This window comes from Mastigoproctus giganteus, chromosome 9 (genome assembly GCF_048544385.1).
Source record: "Mastigoproctus giganteus isolate SK-2022 chromosome 9, ASM4854438v1, whole genome shotgun sequence".
NCBI classification, from domain to species: Eukaryota; Metazoa; Arthropoda; class Arachnida; order Uropygi; family Thelyphonidae; genus Mastigoproctus; species Mastigoproctus giganteus.
Window position 1 is genome coordinate 212,000,644 of NC_143583.1, and position 19,625 is coordinate 212,020,268.

At 36.2% G+C, this 19,625-nt stretch overlaps 1 protein-coding gene across 1 annotated transcript in view; it reads right to left on the reverse strand.

Annotated features, from left to right (window-relative positions):
* Positions 1 to 19,625, reverse strand: part of LOC150081103 (laminin subunit alpha-2-like) — a 707,948-nt gene that overhangs the window by 14,030 nt on the left and 674,293 nt on the right. The window contains exons 60-63 of the mRNA XM_090380924.1: positions 14,504 to 14,653; positions 7,447 to 7,585; positions 5,046 to 5,179; positions 663 to 888 (exon numbers count right to left, since the gene is read on the reverse strand). Coding sequence (XP_090237050.1) covers positions 663 to 888; positions 5,046 to 5,179; positions 7,447 to 7,585; positions 14,504 to 14,653 — 649 coding nt within the window. The remainder of the gene's footprint in view (positions 1 to 662; positions 889 to 5,045; positions 5,180 to 7,446; positions 7,586 to 14,503; positions 14,654 to 19,625) is intronic.

Here is a 19,625-nt window from a genome sequence, read left to right on the forward strand (position 1 = left end):
ATGGGCATATGCCCCCAACCAAAAGTCTGAAATTAAAGAAAAGAATGCAAGAGGAATTTTCTAAAAAAGAAAACAAACTCAAAAGCCTGGTCACCCCCCCCCCCTTACAGTGATAACTGGACCTGGTCATCATGCCCCCTTTACGATGATACCTGGATATGCCACTGTTTATGGGAGACAAAATTAGCTAAATGGATATTTGAATCACAAAAGGAGCAGTAATAGATCAAGGGGATGAGATGGACCGTTAGCCAAGCAACAGTCACAATAAAGTTATTAGGCAAGGGCTTTAGCCCTTACAAGAGGTATATAAGATTTAATAATATCTAACAGTAAATAGGAGGGAAACATAAGATAGTGAACAGAAGGCTGATATTTCAGAAGGATTGATTTTTGCTATTATGGTGATTGTACACCCACTGGCAGGGGGAGTAACAGATTTGGATGATGTTATATAACAAATATTTGATAGTTATATGTTTAGCAGCAAATTAGACAAGGGGTAAGTTGGATTTTCTTCTGAACTTAAACAGAAGAAAGTGATAACTGACAATTGAGAAAAAAAAAAAAAAAACAGCATACACAGATTATAAAGAAAGTGGATAATTTTTCATATTAATTCATTTTTTATATTTATTATGAACTGGTTTATATTCTTATACCTGGAAGGCCTCCAATGAACAGGGAATTAACTGTCTTCACACTTTTTTTGTCTAGATTATGCACTTTTCCTTGAGCTGGTTTTCTATTGTCCACTTTCATTGTTAGAGTGCCTTGGTCATAGTTTACCATCAGACTGTGCCACTGATTGTCGCACAAATCAAATTTGGAATGAAGGTGCTGAACAAGGTGGAATGGATGGGTTCCCCCACTGAAGAATGCTACGACCTATAAAATTATATAGAAAATACAGCTTCAGTTTTAAAGTAATATAAGTATAAAAATGGTATTTTGACTAAGGGCAACAAATAAGAGTAGTGTAAGTGGAGACAAAATGACAATGTAGCTAAATATTTGTCAACAGTTTTCTGCTTTATGCTGTTTTATTTATTCCATTATATGTTTAAGATATACATGAAGTGTGGTCAAAAAGTTCACTGACTGAATTAATATTTGAGAAATAATGAACCTTACAAGCTTCATCATTTCTTACCAGCTCCTTTCCCTTTAGAGTAGTTACTTTGTTAAATTCTGCCAATCTCAGGAAAATTAGTCTCCCATAATAAGACATTCTGTTTTGCTTGTCTGTTATTATTGTCTATAAAGATGTTCATCATATTCATCTGGCCTGTATCACACTAGTATTCTCATTTTCAATTTTTCCAGTGCTTAGTATTAGCCACATGGTGCAAGGAAGCCAATGACTTATGCAGCACTAGCCAAAAAAATAAATAAAATGAAATAAAAAAATAAAATAAATTAAAGAAAAGAATAATAAAAATAAAATAATAATAATAAAAACATAAATAGACAGCCTATGTTTCCTTCCTCCTGTAGGTAATTGAATTTCTTTGATCTTTGAATTTCCCCAAAATGTTAGCCTCTAGCACTCATGTAGGTAACTCATTCCAGTAATTTATAACTAGCTGGCTAAAAATTTTTAGTAAATAAACTGAATAAATTTATTCTGAACCATCAAAGGCAGATACTGTTGGGATATCAGAGACATGGTAGCACACAGATATTAATCAGCAAAGAATTGGAATTTGGGGAGTACAATGTATACAGAAAGGATAGACAGGGTAGGAAGGGAGGAAAGGTTAGGCTGATAGTTAAGCAACACAAAATCAAAGGAAGTCCATCCAGTTAATATGGGTGGACAGTGCAATGTTGAGTCAGTTTGGTGTGACATGTTTATATCACACCAAAGGGAAAATGAGTAGGGAGGGTATTATAGGCCTATGATTCTAATTAGTAAAATGAACAATTGTGCAGAAAAATAGAGTGGACCAGTAAATCAGAATGTCTTGTAATGGGGGATTTTAACTTTCCAGATATTGACTGGAACTTGTGAGTTGTTCACTTGCGTGCTAGCGAGACTTTTGTGGATTTATTGGAGAACTGTTTTCTACAGCAACATGTTCAAGGGGCAACTAGAGTGAATAATAATCTTGATCTGATTATTAGCAGTGATGATTCATGCATTAGGAATTTTCGGATAAAGGAATCACTACGTGACAGTGATCACAGTCTACTGATGTGGGATTTACTTAAAGATGTAACTACCATCAAGGGTAAAGGGAAGGGTTTTTGTTTTCGTAAAGGTGACTACAGTGGTCTCAGACAATTTTTAAATTCTATACGGTGGGATCAACTGATGTTAAAAACAGCAAATTTGAAATGGGAAACTTTGAAGGAATTAATCCTGAAAGCTACTAGGCTTTTCATACTAACTAAGAAATACTGTTCAAGATTTAGACCTAAATGGATGTCAGATGAATTAATGAGGCTCTTGGCAGAGACGAAAAATCCGTGGGATGCATATAAATTATCAGGTGACATAGAAGCCTATGGCAGATATAAGCTAGTCTGTAATCAAGTCACAAAGGAGGTTAGGCAAGGGATGCAAAGAAAACAAAGATTTCTTTATTTATGTAAAGTCTAGAAGGAAGGGGATGAATCAGATTGGTGCACTTGATATCAATGGTTTGATTGTTGAGGATTCTGCTCAGGTAGCTGACAAACTGAATGAGTATTTTTCATCTACATTCATACATGAGAATGTAGATGAAATTCATACATGAGCCTTACTGACCTATAGGTTCGAAAGTTTTTTCATTAAATAAACACATGAAATTTCAACATCATTAATTACATGTTTTTCAACTTCACTCCCATAATTTCTCATTGATACAAAGGGTTTTTCTTCAGTAAATATTGATGCAAAGTAACTGTTGAATTCATTTGCAACTTCAGCTGGGGGTATCTAATACTATTCCATGCCCATTACATAAGGGTCTGATCTGGTTTGTCCTTCTCTTCTCTGCATTTATTTATGTGAAGATTCCTTATCCCCACTCTCTGCTCTCTTTGCCAGCGATTTCTCATAATCTGCCTTTGCCAGCCTAACCGTTTCTGTGGCACTATTACAGCTCAATTGTAGCTGTTATAGGCTTCAGTAATTTTTATTGCCCTGTAACGTTTCCATGCCATCTTTTTCTGCTCAAGTAATCTGGCAACTTCCTTATTCATCCAACTTGGACTCTTACTCATGGAATATTTTTTTAATATATAAACATTCAAGGCTTCTGTGATTAATGTTTTAAAGGTGTACCATAATTCAATTGCATTTGCTCTCTGTGAGATATCTACCCAGTTAATAGAGGCCATGTTGCATCCTAAGCCATCATAATTTCCTTTCCTGAAATTATAACCCATTCCTTTGCCTTTAACTACTGGCGCCTCCGTAGCCAGGTGGGAAGGAGCAGCAGTGCGTAGCACACGCTTCTTGATTAGACCGGGATTCCAGCCCGTGATCACCAAATACAGAGGATGCGGAAAGGTCAGGGAATGACCACCGCATATCCCTGGAGCAATATAGCCTTAGTTGCTAATGCTCCTAAAAACCAAATAACAAACAAACCTTTAACTACTGCTACCTCTCTCTTCATCATCCACCATAGAACTTCGTGATCACTTCCTGTTACTGGTTCCTGTACTGTCAGCTCTATGTCATCTGGTTCATGGGTGATGAGGTCTAGAATATTATTTTCCCTAGTACTTTCCCTGACATGTTGATACAAATAACAATCTAGTTGATTTAAAAATTTTCCCCCATGTGGAGTTTCCTTCCCATTTGCTCCAATCGATTAGAGGCAAATTAAAATCACTCATAACATTGATGCTTACTTCCCCATTCCATTTGCATGCAGAAGCTCTCATTATAAACTTCACAATCACCTGGCCTGTAGATTACTCCCACTTTCATTATATCTTTGCTTCCAACTATCTCACACCATACAGATTCTATACTAGCATGTGAAATGTCTGAATCCGGGGAAAGCTTTCATCGCACTCCGGCTGCTTTTGATAAGGATCATGACTCCGCCATCCCTTCTATCTTCCCTATCTTTCCTAAATACATTATATATACCATATACTGAAACTCATCATACCCTATCTCCGGGTAGCATCATGTTTCTGTAAGCCATATTATGTGAGCGTTACTTGTCCTAACCAGCAGTTACCACGCTACCACCTATAAAATTATATAGAAATTACAGCTTCAGTTTTAAAGTAATATAAGTATAAAAATGATATTTTGCTAATGTCACACCATACTGATTCAATAGAGATTCAAGACAAGCATAACCACAGGATATACTTGTGTTTAATCTAATATGCATGGCAAATAAAAGCATTACCTCTCTTCCCCATCTGTCAGTTCTATCCCTCCTATATACATTGAATTGGCCATATTCAAATTCTGCATCTAATCTACCACATTTCTGATATTCCTATGATTTTTGCATTTGTTGACTTAACTAGTACTACCCCAAATTCATCAAATTTATTAACTGCACTCCTAGCATTAGTATGCAAACATGTGAAGGTCTACCTTTTTATATCACTACTTTTCCCCAAGAATTTTAGTGCCCATTTTAGCTGCCCTTTCATTTAAAATATCAATACATTTTTCCCCCCAGAAAGCTCCTTCTCTTCTGAGGCCTCATACTGCTCAACATAATACTTGCATATACCTCAAGAACTCATAAAATAGAAGCACTGCTTTAACTAGTATCAAAAGATAAACATGTGTTATTACTCCTGCATCCCCAAATAGCAGTTTCCCCACAAGCTTAAGGCTTCCTCAATGATCCTGGCAAAGGCTCTTGCACCATCTTTATTCAAATGTATTCCACCTCTAAAAAATAGGTTCCTTCCTTGATTTATGCAGTTTTTTTTTTTTCTACCTACATTCAATTTTTAATGCAAAAAAATAAAAATAAAAAATTAAATGCATCATTAACAAGTAATAATAAAAATGCAGATGATAGTTTATTCTGTTTCATAAGAAAAGTATATAAATAACCAGCTGTAGCTACCTGACCATCCTGAAGTTCTAGAGTGAAGAAAGGCATTCCTGAATTCCTGTGCAAGCTCATTAACATGCCATTGAGCTTTGTAGTCTTAAAGTGAAGTTCTATTTCCATTTTCTGACCAATGGTGAAGTCAGGATCTTAAAAAAAAATAATAAAAAAAAAAATCATTAGTTGTTAACCAATTATTAAACATGTATTACTTATTTCCTCCCTCATCCCCACTGTAGCATTTTAGAAAATATAATATCAGTCATTCTGATTTTTATTATTATCATACAGGTTTAACGTATGCAGGTGTTTTTTTTTAAGTTTTGTGGATCATAGCAGCTTGTGTCACACATGTGGAATACTTCAGATTATCTGGGAAATCAATGCAGTTAGTATCTGAGCAGGGAACTAGCATGCTGAAGGTTTTTTTTAACCTTCAATGCTGATATGCAGAATGGAGCTCTCACTAGTTTTTTTTTTTTTTGGTAGTTGTTGGTGCATAGGCTTTTGTGGCCATAAGGCACCTCCCAAGGTTTTTGCAGTACTTTGATTCAAGCCCGAGGCAGGAATCGAACCCACGACCTTTGGGTTGCCAGGCAGGCACTTTACCCACCCGGCTAGCTCTCACTAGTAATAAACTTCTTACCTCCTTGAACTTGGAAGTAAACAGTGATGTGTACTATGTACAGTTGTTTTAGAATTAAAGTATATATGTTTGCTTTCTGTAATCAAGTTATCACACAGGGAAGTTTATTAGGGATCATAGGATTGTCTGTTATTGTTCATGGGAAAAATCAGATATTCAATGATAATTAGCAATGGAAAACTCAAAAGAGTAACCTTAGTACAGTCATGCCAAGCTGAAAATCACACGTATAGCCCTGTGGATGGATGTATTTTGATGAAATTCATCCAATCTGGCAGGATGTTTTCTTTATTTTTTTTACCCTGACATATTTGACCCTTAAGATTTGGTGTCATGTGATGATTAATTAGAGTTAATGTCTACACTAAATAAGCATTAATTACAATTACACACTGGTAGGTCACCCTACAAGATAAAATAGCCACAATGACTTATGAGTGGCTCATTCAGCTAGACAAGCTGCCACTGCTTCAACACGTTCACTGCTTCTTGAATGCAAATATGCAGCTTCAGATTTTAATCCACTTGGAGAGGAAAACACACCCTACTTTTAGAACATTTTCAATTTCAGAGAAGAAAAACAGGAGATTTTTGTCAAGCAACATTCACTGGGAGTTGATTAAATCAGTTATAGTGAGATGAAAGCTCAAAAATGTTTTGGCCCTTTCCAATCCATATTGATTTTAACTTGCAGTTTTCAATCCCAGGTTCAAAACCATGGTCAGAAAGGTAGCAGCAAGTGTGTTAATGGACACTGTAATTCAGTAGTGTTTGTACATGTTTCAGTCATAATCAGCTCTCTCTCTCTCTCTCTCTCTCTCTCTCTCTCTCTCTCTCTCTCTCTCTCTCTCTCTCACACACACACACACACCAGGGCCGGATTTAAACTTGTTGTGGCCCTAAGCTATAACATGTATAAGGCCCTTCTCTCTCTCTTACTGTTCACCTGTGACAATATTAGAAAAGGATTTTTTTAAGATGGAGCAAGGTCCCTTGTAATGGGAGGCCCTAAGCTGTAGCTTGTTTAGCATATATGTAAATCTGGCCATCTCACAGTGTGTGGAAAATGGGTATCAAAGAAGTTCATGCTTTACTTTGTAATATGTAGCAATGAATAACTAGAGATAATATCTGTTGAAAATTGCAGCAACCCACCAGCAAATCATTCAGTGGCTTGATTGCATTGACATAAGCAAGAGAGCAACCTCCCAGTGTCTGGTCATCTTTTAAAATGTGCCACAGTAGAAAATATGATTTATTTATGTCTGTTATTCAGAAAGCACATCAGTATTAAAAAAGTCTCACATTGACTCTTTGTGCAATAAGAAAATATGGGAAGTTATTTAGTATAAAATAATACAATAAATAAAAATAGAAGTCCTTTTGTTCAATCAGGGTAGATGCCTGTACATAAGGACAGTCTTTGTAGGAAAATAAAAATAACTGTTTCTGTGTAATAATTCATTTTATCAATCAAATATAACTGATATAAAAAGTGATGGCAGGTGTTAGTGCATTTTATAATCATATTCGTACAACTATAACTGTTATAAGTTGGGAAGTGCAATGACAACTTGTCAGTAAACAGACAGAAAAAAACAGTAAAAAGACAGCAAGTTATAAAAAATGCAGGAAAATACTAGTTTCAGTGACTACTTTATTATAATTTTGAATTTCTCTATGAAATTCAACATATGTATTATGGAAGAACCAAATCATGATTTTCTAAATTAAAAAACAAAAAGAAGAAATACAGATCAGCAAACATACCATAAATGGCATAGCCATTTCCATTAAAGAAAACTCCAGGTTCAGTATATGAATAACAAGGATTGCCATTCTCGCTTATATCTTGATATTTTCCATTAATATGAACATTTTTTAAACACCCTTTTATGCTCTGAATATCCTAAAAAAGGAGAATACAAGCAGTTCAGTATTCATGAATTCTAATTTCATTCTCTTTTTTAAAATAAGAAAAAAATGTGCAATATGAAATGTAAGAAATGAAACATTGATCTTATATAATAATTTTTCATGATTCTACAAATTAAAGTCAATTTTTGGGACACTGTTTCGAGGGTTTAGTATCAAACAACATTAGCTACAAAATTGCATTTTATTTTTGTGATAACTTTTGTTTTAATTTATACAAATAACAATACATATGTCATAAAACTATCTCTCTAGTACTTTTCAGGTTAGCTTTGGCTGTAAGTACATTTCTGGTAAACTAAGAAAATGTCAAATGATTTTTTTTTTGATTAATTACAAAAACATCTACTACAAAATTATTTTGTAGTTAATATTGTTTGCCACTAAACCCTTGATTTTTTATGCTGGAAACACTGCCCACCTCTTAATTTTTATCTTTATATTAAGTTTTGTTTTTTATGCTAATTGAAGCCTTAATGAAATGTAATGTATACTTTTTTCTAGGTTAGAGAATGTCCCATTATCGATTTCAAAATGCAGGAATTTTGAAATCAATAATCACCAATAATCAATAATCTGCACTGTATTTTGACAACAGATTAGCAGGATTAGCAGGCATTTTCACAGGAGTTCTAAAGGGTTTCCCCATTTCCCTGACTTCAAAATTGTCACTAATATTGTCAGAGAAACAGGGAATGTTTTTTGCAATAAAGACTGTATCCATAGTACACTGGTGTGCAAAACTTAAGGACCAGTCATGTTTTCACTTGTAGCTTCTCATAGGAGCGGCCTGAATATGGGAAAAGCATACCAACGGAACCTTGTGAGATACAGAAATGAAGGAAACAACACCGACACAACAACGGAAACAAAACGGTACAGAGGGACTTTATTCAAAAATGACAACATAGCACTGGGTGCCATGATACAGATGCATCACTGCCAAAGATGGAACAAAGGTGGCCATATCTCCTACTGAGGTGGTCCTCACACATATGGTACTCTGGGGAGCATATCTCCTACTGAGGTGGTCCTCAGTAGGAGACATGGCCACCCCCTAATGTCAATGCAGGCTTTTCACCACCTGTCCATAGAACAATGTTGTTGATAAGTTCTTGCGATAACATCATCCATTCCTCTGTCAGCGCCATCTTCAGATGGTGAAGATTTTCTGGTGGGTGTAGATGTGCCGCTAGGCATCTCCCCAGAGTACCATATGTGTTCGATGGGATTTAGATCGGAAGAACAGACAGGCCAACCCATACAAACAATGTCCTCACTTTCCAAAAGCATATCAACAGCTGCAATGCAATGGGGTGTGACGTTATCATCCATAAACATGAACTTGGGGCCAATGGTGCCTCGGAACAGATGCACAGGGGAAGGATTACCTCAGTACAGTAGTGTGCACCAGTTACAGTACCACCTTCCAATATCTGGAGTTGTGTACGTCCATCCAAGATAACTCCTTCCCAGACGAGAACACCTTGATACTGCCATATTGATCCCTTTCAGTGATGTTTGCGGGGTGATATCATGTGCCAACCTCTTGCCAGATTAGCTTATGTCCAGAATCGCTGCTGAGACTGCATATACTCTCATCAGTAAAGAGTACCTTACCACATTATGCTGCTGTCCAGCCCTTGTGTTCGATGCACCACTGTAAATGGTGTCTCCGATGGGCAGGTGTTAAAGGGACACAGCAGATTGGCCGTCCAGCAAACAGTCCACCTTTGTGGAGTCGCCTGGCCACAGTAAACCGCGATATCCTGTGTCCTGTGCAACTGGTTTGCAATGGATCCTGCTGTCTGGTGTTGGTCACTCTTGGCCTGTAGGAGTATATAGCGGTCATCATTGGGTGTTGTTTTTCATGGATGACCACCACTAGTCCTTCGAACGGCTGTACCTGTCATTCTGAAGGCCAATCACACACGTGAGACAATGCTATGGGTGATACCAAACTCTGCAGCCACACTCTTTGCACTTGGACCTTCCTCAAGCTTCCCAATTATTTGACCCCGGGGTAATGTCATCCAGATGTTGTCTACTGGCCATTTTGTTGTCTGTAGCACTGTATGAAACCAATCAAACATCTGTAATAATCGTGCTCACCATTCAGTAATTTGCACATAACTATTGAACTGCTGCTTTTATCTGTTTATGTGAGCCCTCTCATCACGATTCAAATTTTTGCATGTGCACCAGCTTTCCACTCAACAGCCACAGTTATGCAAATTGCCACAGGCTGTTTCGTTTGATTTTGTGGTCGTTACCTTTAGAAATAGTGTTGGTCCTTAAGTTTTGCTCACCAGTGTAGTATATGACGAAATGAAGAAAACTTATATAACATCAGCAAAAAAAAAATTAAATAAATAAATCATCTGTACATCCTCTCTAACAATTTGTCTAATCATTCCTTAAATTTATTAGACTTCTCACTTCCATGATACCAGAAGAAATTTTGATCCAATAATTACTCTAGCTGAAAGCAAATTTTTGCACAGTATCCACCATCTTCGATTATTTTTTTTAAAACATCAGGATATTTAGATGCTGCGTCCTCATCTGCACTGGCCACCTCACCGGTAATTTTAACATTATGGCAGCTGAACTCGATTTTTAAATCGATCAAATCAACTAGCACTTGCACTAAACGTTTCTTCTACTTGCTTATTTTTTTCTTTCACTCTCTTAAACAAATTTAAAGCTTTTGTCCGAATGGCTGCTCTGCTAAGGGGGAATGTGTTTTTGATTGGAATCCACACAGTTAAAAGATGCTCCATTTCTATCATAGTAATACTTCTATTCCTTGTAGATGTTTGCAAACCACAAAAAGCTGATGCAACTTTACATTTTTCTTTTATTTCCCCTGCATGTTTTATAATATTCCATACCATAGATTCAGGCATTCAGACATCTTGTCCTATTTTAGAGTTGCTATGACCACATTCATGTTGTTCAATCACATCAGTTTTTTGCTCTAATCTAATAATGAGCCTCCTCTTTTTTTGCACTCTTAGTGTTTTTATCTGAAGGAAACTTCCTTTTGTCCATTTTGTTAAGGGCACTTCTTAAAACAATTAAAACAAATCACAAAAACTAATGTATGTTACGACAGGCAGTAGCACATGCAAAGATAAACAAGTGTAGCAGTGTCTAATGCGAGACTAATCAAGACATTGTCTGATACGAGACTAGCTGCGCTAGCCTCGCATTAACTGAATTTTGGTTCGCATTAAACGTGACCTGGTATCGTTATACAATTTGCACTAAATTGAATATTGCATTATTCAAACTCTCATTAATCGCAACCTAGAGTGTCAACTGTAAAATGCATACATTCTACGTAATATTTTTTCCCTTTTTCTACATCCATTTTGGTTTTAACATACTTATTTTGGATTTCATTAAATTTTATTTAAATTTTTTCCAAAATTTTATTTTTCTACTTTTGTTTTGACTGTACCTTTATGGCACTTATTTTACATCTGAAACAGAGATACGATATTGCCATCTTTATTTACAATCTTGAAGGTACCAGGGTTGTAAGTTATGCAACACCATTTTTTATAGAATTTTTGTATAATATATTTTTTGATTTATTTCATTCCTTCTTTATTTCTTTTTCTATCTCTCTTCACTCTTCTATTTCTTTTTCTCTCCACATTACTTTTATCATTATATTTATATAACATGCACATGCATACACACAGTGATCACTGAATTATGACCACCTACCTAATACTGTGTTGGGACACTGTTCACACATAATGGCAGCTATTCGCCTAGGCATTGGACTCCACCAGATGTCTGAAGACGTCCATGTGGATCTGCAGCCATGCTGTCTGTAAGGCTTTCCACAGTGTTGGAATACATGACGGTTGTGTCCATAAGCCTCACTTACCATTCCAAAACATCCCATAAGGTTCAAATTGGATTGAGGTCACGTGAATCTGGAAGTCAATCAAGATGAATGGTGTCTTCATTATGTTCCTCAAACCACTTATGCACAGTGCAAGCCCGACACTGTGCATTACCTTGGAAGATCCCGTTTCTATCTGGGAAAAAATGCAATATAACAGGGTGCATATGGTTTCCTAAGAGTTGCCAGTAGACCTCACCAGTAAAACGTTGGTTCATATGCATCAGCGATTCTAATTCTTACCATCAAAAGATGCTCCATATTAAGCAACCATCACTACCTACTCGGATAGTGGGCACCATGCATGCTTGGTCCATGGACTTATGTTGCTTATACCACACACGAAGGCATCCATCGGCACGTTGCACTAGGTATTTGGTTGGACTCATCTGATCAGACCAGCACACTTGTTTACAGACCTCCAATATCCAACTAGTGTGTTGTTGACACAACAGCATTCGCTACTGACAATGATCAGTGGTGAGGAGAGGGTGTTCCTTGGGTCATTTGCTGTGAAACCCATATGTCTCTTGTGTGCAGTGCATTGTTTATACTCCAGAATGGCCACATGGTCAGAGGAATTCACAAGATAGAGAGAAAAAAATACAAGAAACAGCACTGTATTTAGCAGTCATGGGCTTGAACCCCGATCACCCAGGGCACGTATACTTATGCACACTTTCACTTGGAAACTCAGCTACAGCATTTGGGATATTGTTCTTATAATCTCCTATTGTATTGCAATGTCAACTGTTGCACAGTGACCTGTGTTGAGTCCGTACAACATTGTGCATCCTTTGCTCACCACGAACATCCACCTTGCACAATCCTTTACAGTTTTGTTAGTAGGAAGTGATTTGACCTGTTCCACACCAAGGATGGTGTGGAATGGCCATGAGAAACTGACAAAATGTGCCATTTCCAACATGGAAGCACCTGATGCATGAGCACCCATAATCATGCCTTTTTGATATCTTGACCACATCCCATAACTGCTACTTTATCATTTTGACTTGCACAATCAGATTCAAATTACCACCAGGATACTTTACAATCTGGCACATTTTATAAAAGAAAAAAAAATTAACATTTTACAATCCAGAAATATTAAGAAAGTAATCAGGCACTGACATCAATAAGTGCCTGCTGTGAGTGATCAAGGTTTTTATGGCTTTGAATGGATCAAGCTCAATGCTGATGGCATTCTTCCTCTTGCTCAGACACACATGAAGGGGCATAAATTCAAATTGAAGAAGGATGGCTGCAGGATAGATGTGAGGAGGTTTGCCTTCAGCCAATGCATGGTTGACTGTTGGAACAAACTTTCAACTGCTGTTGTGGAGATTGGCAGTTTGAATAAATTCAAAGAACAGCTAGACAAATTATTGGAAAGGTTGGACAAGTGATATGGAAGGTTTTTTTTTTTTTTTTGGTTGATGATTTATAAGTTGCTTCCTTACATCATATACCACTAATAATAACAGTAGTAATCACCTTTATCTTTAAGAATCCATAAAAAAAAAAATTAAATTATTTTCTTTATAAAATGCTTCCAGGATTATCTTGTCCTTTAAATGAATTGCATTACTTTCAAACAGACTGCTTGCCAACAGGTTAACTGGCCATTTGTTAAAGCCTAGACTAAGAAGATGGAAAGATGACCTATCCTAAATCAGTTAAGCAGAATGCTTAGTGGAGAACAGAAGACAGGATTTAAACTGCACAAATTCAATGGACTTAATTCTTGCAGCAGAACAAACTTACCTCTGCAACAAGTTGCTCTAGTATCAAACTACTTTAATTGGCCATTTGTTTAAAAGATAAGATTGCTGAGACAGTGTATGTCAGGATTAACCGGTCCCCCATCAGACAGAAAGTGGTCTGCAGTGACAATGTCCAGAACAAAGACTGTCTATTAAAAGTAGTGCAATACCAAGTTAACTTGTTTCTAAAGCAAGTTTGTTCTCCTGTGAGAATTAAGACCATTATATTATCCAAACAGTTGCCTGCAAAAACAGATGAAGGATAAATGCTTATCTTGCTGCCTGCAAAAATAGATGGATAAATGCTTACATGTTTGTGCTTATATATTGAAATACGATTCTCCAAAACTGCTCAACTACTAGGTATACCTCTCTAAAATCTGGAAAATTTTAAAATCCAGTGTCTCTCAATCTAAAAATTTAAAATCCTTTTAATCCCAAATTTTAAAGGGTTTACTGTAAAAAAACAAATTCAAAAATTGCAGTGAACAACTTCAAAAAAAAAAAAAAAATAATAATAAATAAATTTTTTTTTTTTTTAAATAAGGAATTTTCTGTGACTGTGCTCAAGTTTCTAAACATCTCCTCATCAGAAATTTCCATCTTCATGAAGATGAAAGTTTCATATGGCTGACTTATAAAAAGGACAAGGTGATACTGAAGTTTTATTTGACAGCCAGTATACTCTTCACTATGAGCCTGAAGTGGATGGCCATGCCACCTACACGTACTTTTAGAGATCTGCTTAATTATGCTAAGTGAATGAAATGCTCATAACTACAGCAAGCAAGAAACTGGGTATGCACAACCACAATTGTCCAGCACATTGGTAATTTCTCATAACTGTTCTTCTGAAAATATCTCTTACACGAGACCTTGTCCTAGTTGATTTTTTCTTTTATGATAAAAAAATCTTGAAGAGACAGTGGCTGTGCACAGCAAAAGTGGTAGAGTGCTCCAACAATAACACTTAGGCAGTCATCAATAGAGGCCAATGCTGTGTTCCCTCAGCCACTGAGCAGAATTGTATGGTGGCACTCCAGAAGAGTGCATGATGTAAAATGCCATAATTTAAGATAAATAAATATATGCTTAAGTTCAGAAGTTTTTTGACTATATTGTAAAAGAATATCTAAACACTGTATTTTTATTATTAGAAAAGTATTTATTAATGATGTTTCTGATAATGTTTATTTAAGCAGCTTACAAATTCTTTGTCTATTTGAACTCCTGATGGAACACCTCCAATATACAGTGGACCTCTGATAGGTAACTTACGGCGAATTTCAACTGTTTTAGAGGTTTTCTTTTCATCAACTAACAATGACAAGCTCCGCCCAAATTTTTCCACTGTTATCTTAAAAAAAAAAAGCAAATTTTGAACTTTTATCATCACAATATTATAATTGCAAAATTTAATCATTATTTCAAGAATTTTATTAAAATTAAATCACTGTTTCAAGAAATCCATCAAAATAGCACAACACTCATTATCAAATGTTTTTATGCTTATTTTTTGAATTACCCTGCTGTACTCAATACAAATAAGAAAATGACAGTAACTACTCACCAGAAAAAGGAGTCCAATATATTGGCTGTCTAAATTAAATTCACCAACATGGATGCAATGAAAGTTATATAAGCATGGAAGAGAACCAACCACAACCTCATTCGATCTGCCCTATCGTGGGATACTATTCCCACATTTGAGGAAATGCTCCCAGTATCACTCAAAACTCCTTGATCATATCTGATATTTCCATGGGATTGTTCCTCTGAATTTTGTCTCTTTCTTGCAAACTTGCCTGCCTGACCATACTTATTGACCAGCCAGTTCTATTCACAGTTAAGCCACAGCTTACCAAACTAATTTTTTTTTTTCTTCAATCTCTCTTCATTTGTTCTCTGATTGAAAATCTTCCTTCATGCTTAGTTCTTGAATTTCTTACAGAAATTCAAGAACTAAGCATGAATACAGAAATTTGAGAACTTTGATTTCTTACAGAAATTCAAGTTTCTTGATGAGTTTGACAATTGACAAGTTTCTTCCCTGGATTAATACATCTTTAGTACTAGACTGTTATAGGTTTTTGCAACCTTCCTTATTTGGGATCACCATAAAAAAAAAAAAAAAAAAAAGTGGATAAATTCTCAGATTATAAAATGAATGCTCTGATTAAAACTTGTAAGATTTTACTGAAATTTAAATAATATATCAAGTTAGTTAATATATAAAAATACGCTACCCACTAGTTCAGTAGTAAATAGGGAACTAGTGGGTAGTGTATTTCACTGCTCATAAAAACCTGTAACATACTTAAAGAATCAGTGGCATATTATACATGGTGGAGACCAACCTGGCACACATCTTTCCATACCTATTTTGGAGAGAATGTGTAGGATATCTGTAGAAATCCCTAAAGCTTGAAATTCAAATTCAACTTGTTATTTTAATGGCTTTGAAGCTTATTACTGATAATAAGCCTGTAAAAGTATATGTTCATGGGCAAATTTGCATGTTGTGTGTGGGCTGAAAAATCTGGAATAACTCACAGGAAATAACCCTATTCCCTCCACCTGAGATTTACTAACTAGAGCCTCAAATGAAGAGGAATTTTAGAAATTCCTCTATTCACTAACAAAATCGAACTCAGACCTTTTGAAATAGGCAGATAGAAATGTATTGTGCCAACTAAGTTGCCACAGAGGATCTAAAGTTGCATCATTTTCTGAGCTCTATATTGAGTACTGTATACAGGTCTACATATATTACATACATATATTAATAGCATCATCCTATGCACTGATCTAAAGTTGCAGTAATACCTTACTGTTTGATCCAGTTATCACCACAAACAAGTTAATCTGTTTTCTGTTTATGTGATTTGTCAGTTAACATTATTAGCCATCGTTCACTCTCATCATTGACAAAGTTGTTATCAATGATGAGAGAATGTAATGTGTTTTGTTTCATATCTCAGTACTAGGTGGTGCAGCAGGTTCCAACCAGGTTATCCCTTAGTTAACAGTTTCTAATTAGTATGTGCACAATAATGTTTCTATGTGGTTGTGCATTTACAAGTTATAATATGCACTGTTCTTAATGCTTGGAAACATTAAGAACAGTGCTTAAGAACCCACTGAAGAAGAGTGCTGAAATCAACGGTTTTATTATTATTATTATTAGTCATATGGTACAAGGAAGCCTGAGGCTTATGCTGCACTAGCCAAAAAAAAAAAAAATTCCTGAGTAACCCCCTGTGTGTGTGTATGTGTGTGAGACAGAGAGAGAGAAGTAGAAGGCATCACCAAGAAAGAGAAGAATGATGATATCCAGCTCAGGACCCTGGGTTTGCCAAGCCCATACTCACCAGATGTGAGCCCCTGGGGTAATTCATCCTTATTCAGGGCTAGTAATCATCACTGAATTTTGACAGGTCTAACATTTTCAGCAGTCAAACTCAATAACTACACACTGTTTGAATCATGTGTTCAAAGGTGCTTCCATTGAAAACATTATAACTTGTAGATGCACTGAAAACAGTAATGTGCACATATTAATTAGAAACTGTTAGATAAGGAATAACCTAGTTGGAACCTGCTGCACCATATAGTGCTGAGGTATGAATCAAAACACTTAGATAAAAATCCATGTGTTTTGATCCATGTATAAAAAGAATCACTCTGGGAAAGCTGATGGAAATTAATTTTTTTTTTAATTTCAGCTCAAAACTCCTTTTATAATTCTACTTTATTCTTGATCAAAAAATAAAGTATTTGTTTTGCATGTAAGTTCCCAAACTGCAGCATTTAGTATAAAATAAGACTTTTCCCAGAAAGCAGTATACAGGGGCTCACATCTGAGTATGGGCTTGGCACACCCAGGGTCCTGAGCTGGATATCATCATTCTTCTCTTTCTCGGTGATTCCTTTCTACTTCTCTCTCTCGCTCTCTCTCTCTCTCTCTCTCTTTCTCTCAGGGTAATAGGGGAAATTTTTTTTTCCGGCCGGTGCAGCATATGGCTAATAATAATAATAATAAATATAGCAATGAAACTGTATAAAAAAAAAAAAAAAAAAATTTCAGTTGGCAAGCCTATAATAATGCAAAGATTGGCTTTTAGAAATGGAGAGAAATATTTTGCTGCAGTCTTAAGCTTTTTATTGATGCAAAAGCTATGACTGGATGACTTAACTGGCTCTGCATAGCACAGAGTGTCAGAGCACTCATATGATGCTCAAACAACTTCCACTGAAGTGAAAAGTTCTGATTTTTTTTTGTGCTAATTTTACAACAGTACATTTGACCCTACATGATTAAGCTTATTTTAATTTACCATATAAGTAATAATTTCAGAACAAACATGTTTTTTATATTTAAATTAATTTATATGAAATTATCAATCTCTTTTACATGTCATTTCTTATATCACAACCCTTTGGTACGCTGTTGGTTAAGAAACATAAAATCTACGGAAGTGCACCCAGTTGACATGGGTGGAAGTGCAATGTTGAGTCATTTGGTGTGACATACACTGGGAAGGGGAAAATGAGATTAGGACTGTGTTATAGGCCTAATGATTCTGATCAATACAATCAACAATTGTGCAGAGAAATAGAGTGAACCAGTAAATCAGAATGTCTTGTAATGGGGGATTTTAACTTTCCAGATAATGACTGGAACTTGTAGGTTGGTCACTCATGCTCTAGCAAGACTTTTGTGGATTTATTGAAGGATTGTTTTCTACAGCAACACGTTCAAGGGGCAACTAGAGGGAGAAATACTTTTGATCTGATTATTAGCAGTGATGCATTCATGCATTAGGAATTTGCAGATAAAGGAATCACTAGGTGACAGTGATCACAGCCTACCAATGTGGGATTTACTTAAAGATGTAACTACCATGGTAAAGGGTTGGTTGGTTTAGTGTTTAATGGTGCACTGTCAACAAGGCCATAATGCGCCAAGTCAAAATTAAAGCCGATACAAAAAATTTGGTAGCCTATAAACTAGCTACCACGTCAAGAAGGTAAACATGATATACTCCAGTATAAAGGTAAATAAAAAAATACAAACTTAAATCTTTCTATATAAATTGATCAAGTGTTGTTGTTGTTTGGTTTTTAGGAGCATTAGCAACTAAGGCCATATTGCTCCAGGATATGCGGTGGTCATTCCTTAACCTTTCCGCATCCTCCGTATTTGGTGGTGACGGGTGATCAAGTGTAAAAAGTTAAAAACATCAGACATGTTGTCTCTGTCACCTAAAATCTCACTGAGTGTAGATGATTCAGCCAAATTATTAAAATCCCTAAAAAATAAACGTTGTGGTTCTACAAAAACAGGACACTCTATAAAAACATGAATAGTTAAAATAGTATTACACATCTCACACATAGGTGGGTCATCTGCCCTCAGCAAAAAGGAATGTGTTAGCATTAGCAGAGGCATATGATGCAAGAAAGAAGCTTATGCAGCACCAGCCTAAAAAAAAAAAAAATACCACTCCCATCTCATCCCTCTGTTCATTCCAAATACCTGTCCAGCTCAGCCTTAAATTTATTTAGGCTATCAACTTCCACAACAAAGGATGGAAGTCTGTTCCACCGACCAACTACCCGCTGATTAAAGAAAACTTCTGCATATCTATCCTATATCTGTCTTTCCTCAATTTGAATTTATGCCCTCTCAGGTCATTATTCTGAGCAAGAGGAAGAATCCCATCAGCATTGAGTATGCTCAAACCATTCTGGGCTTTATACACCTCAATCAGATCACCTCGCAGGTGCCTAGTCTCCAAACATTGTAATTTGCAAAATTTAAGCCTTTCTTTCTAAGAGCAATCCTTTGTTCCATTCACTAATCTTGTTGCCCTTCTCTGTACTTGTTCCAACAGCTCTACATCCTTCTTAAAATGAGGCCTTCAGACCTGTATACAGTACTCAAGGTGTGGCCTGACCATTGCCTTATACAAGGGAATAATCACCTCCTTATCCCTGCTAGAAAAATTCCTCTATATCATTGACAGGACACTATGAGCTACTCTTGCAGACCATCTGCACTGCTCAGAAAACAACATATCTGCTTGCACAATTACCCCCAGGTCCTTTTTGTTCTCTATCACTGTCAGTGTAGTACCACAGAGTTGACACATCACTCTGGGGTTACTGCTTCCCATATGTAGTACTTTATATTTGTCAATGTTAAACTTCATTTGCCACCTCTCAGCCATCTGCTCAACTTTTCTAAATCCTGTTGCAGCAGCGTACTGTCATTAGTGTCCTTTAACAACCCTGCCAACCTTTGTATCGCCTGCAAACTTGGACAT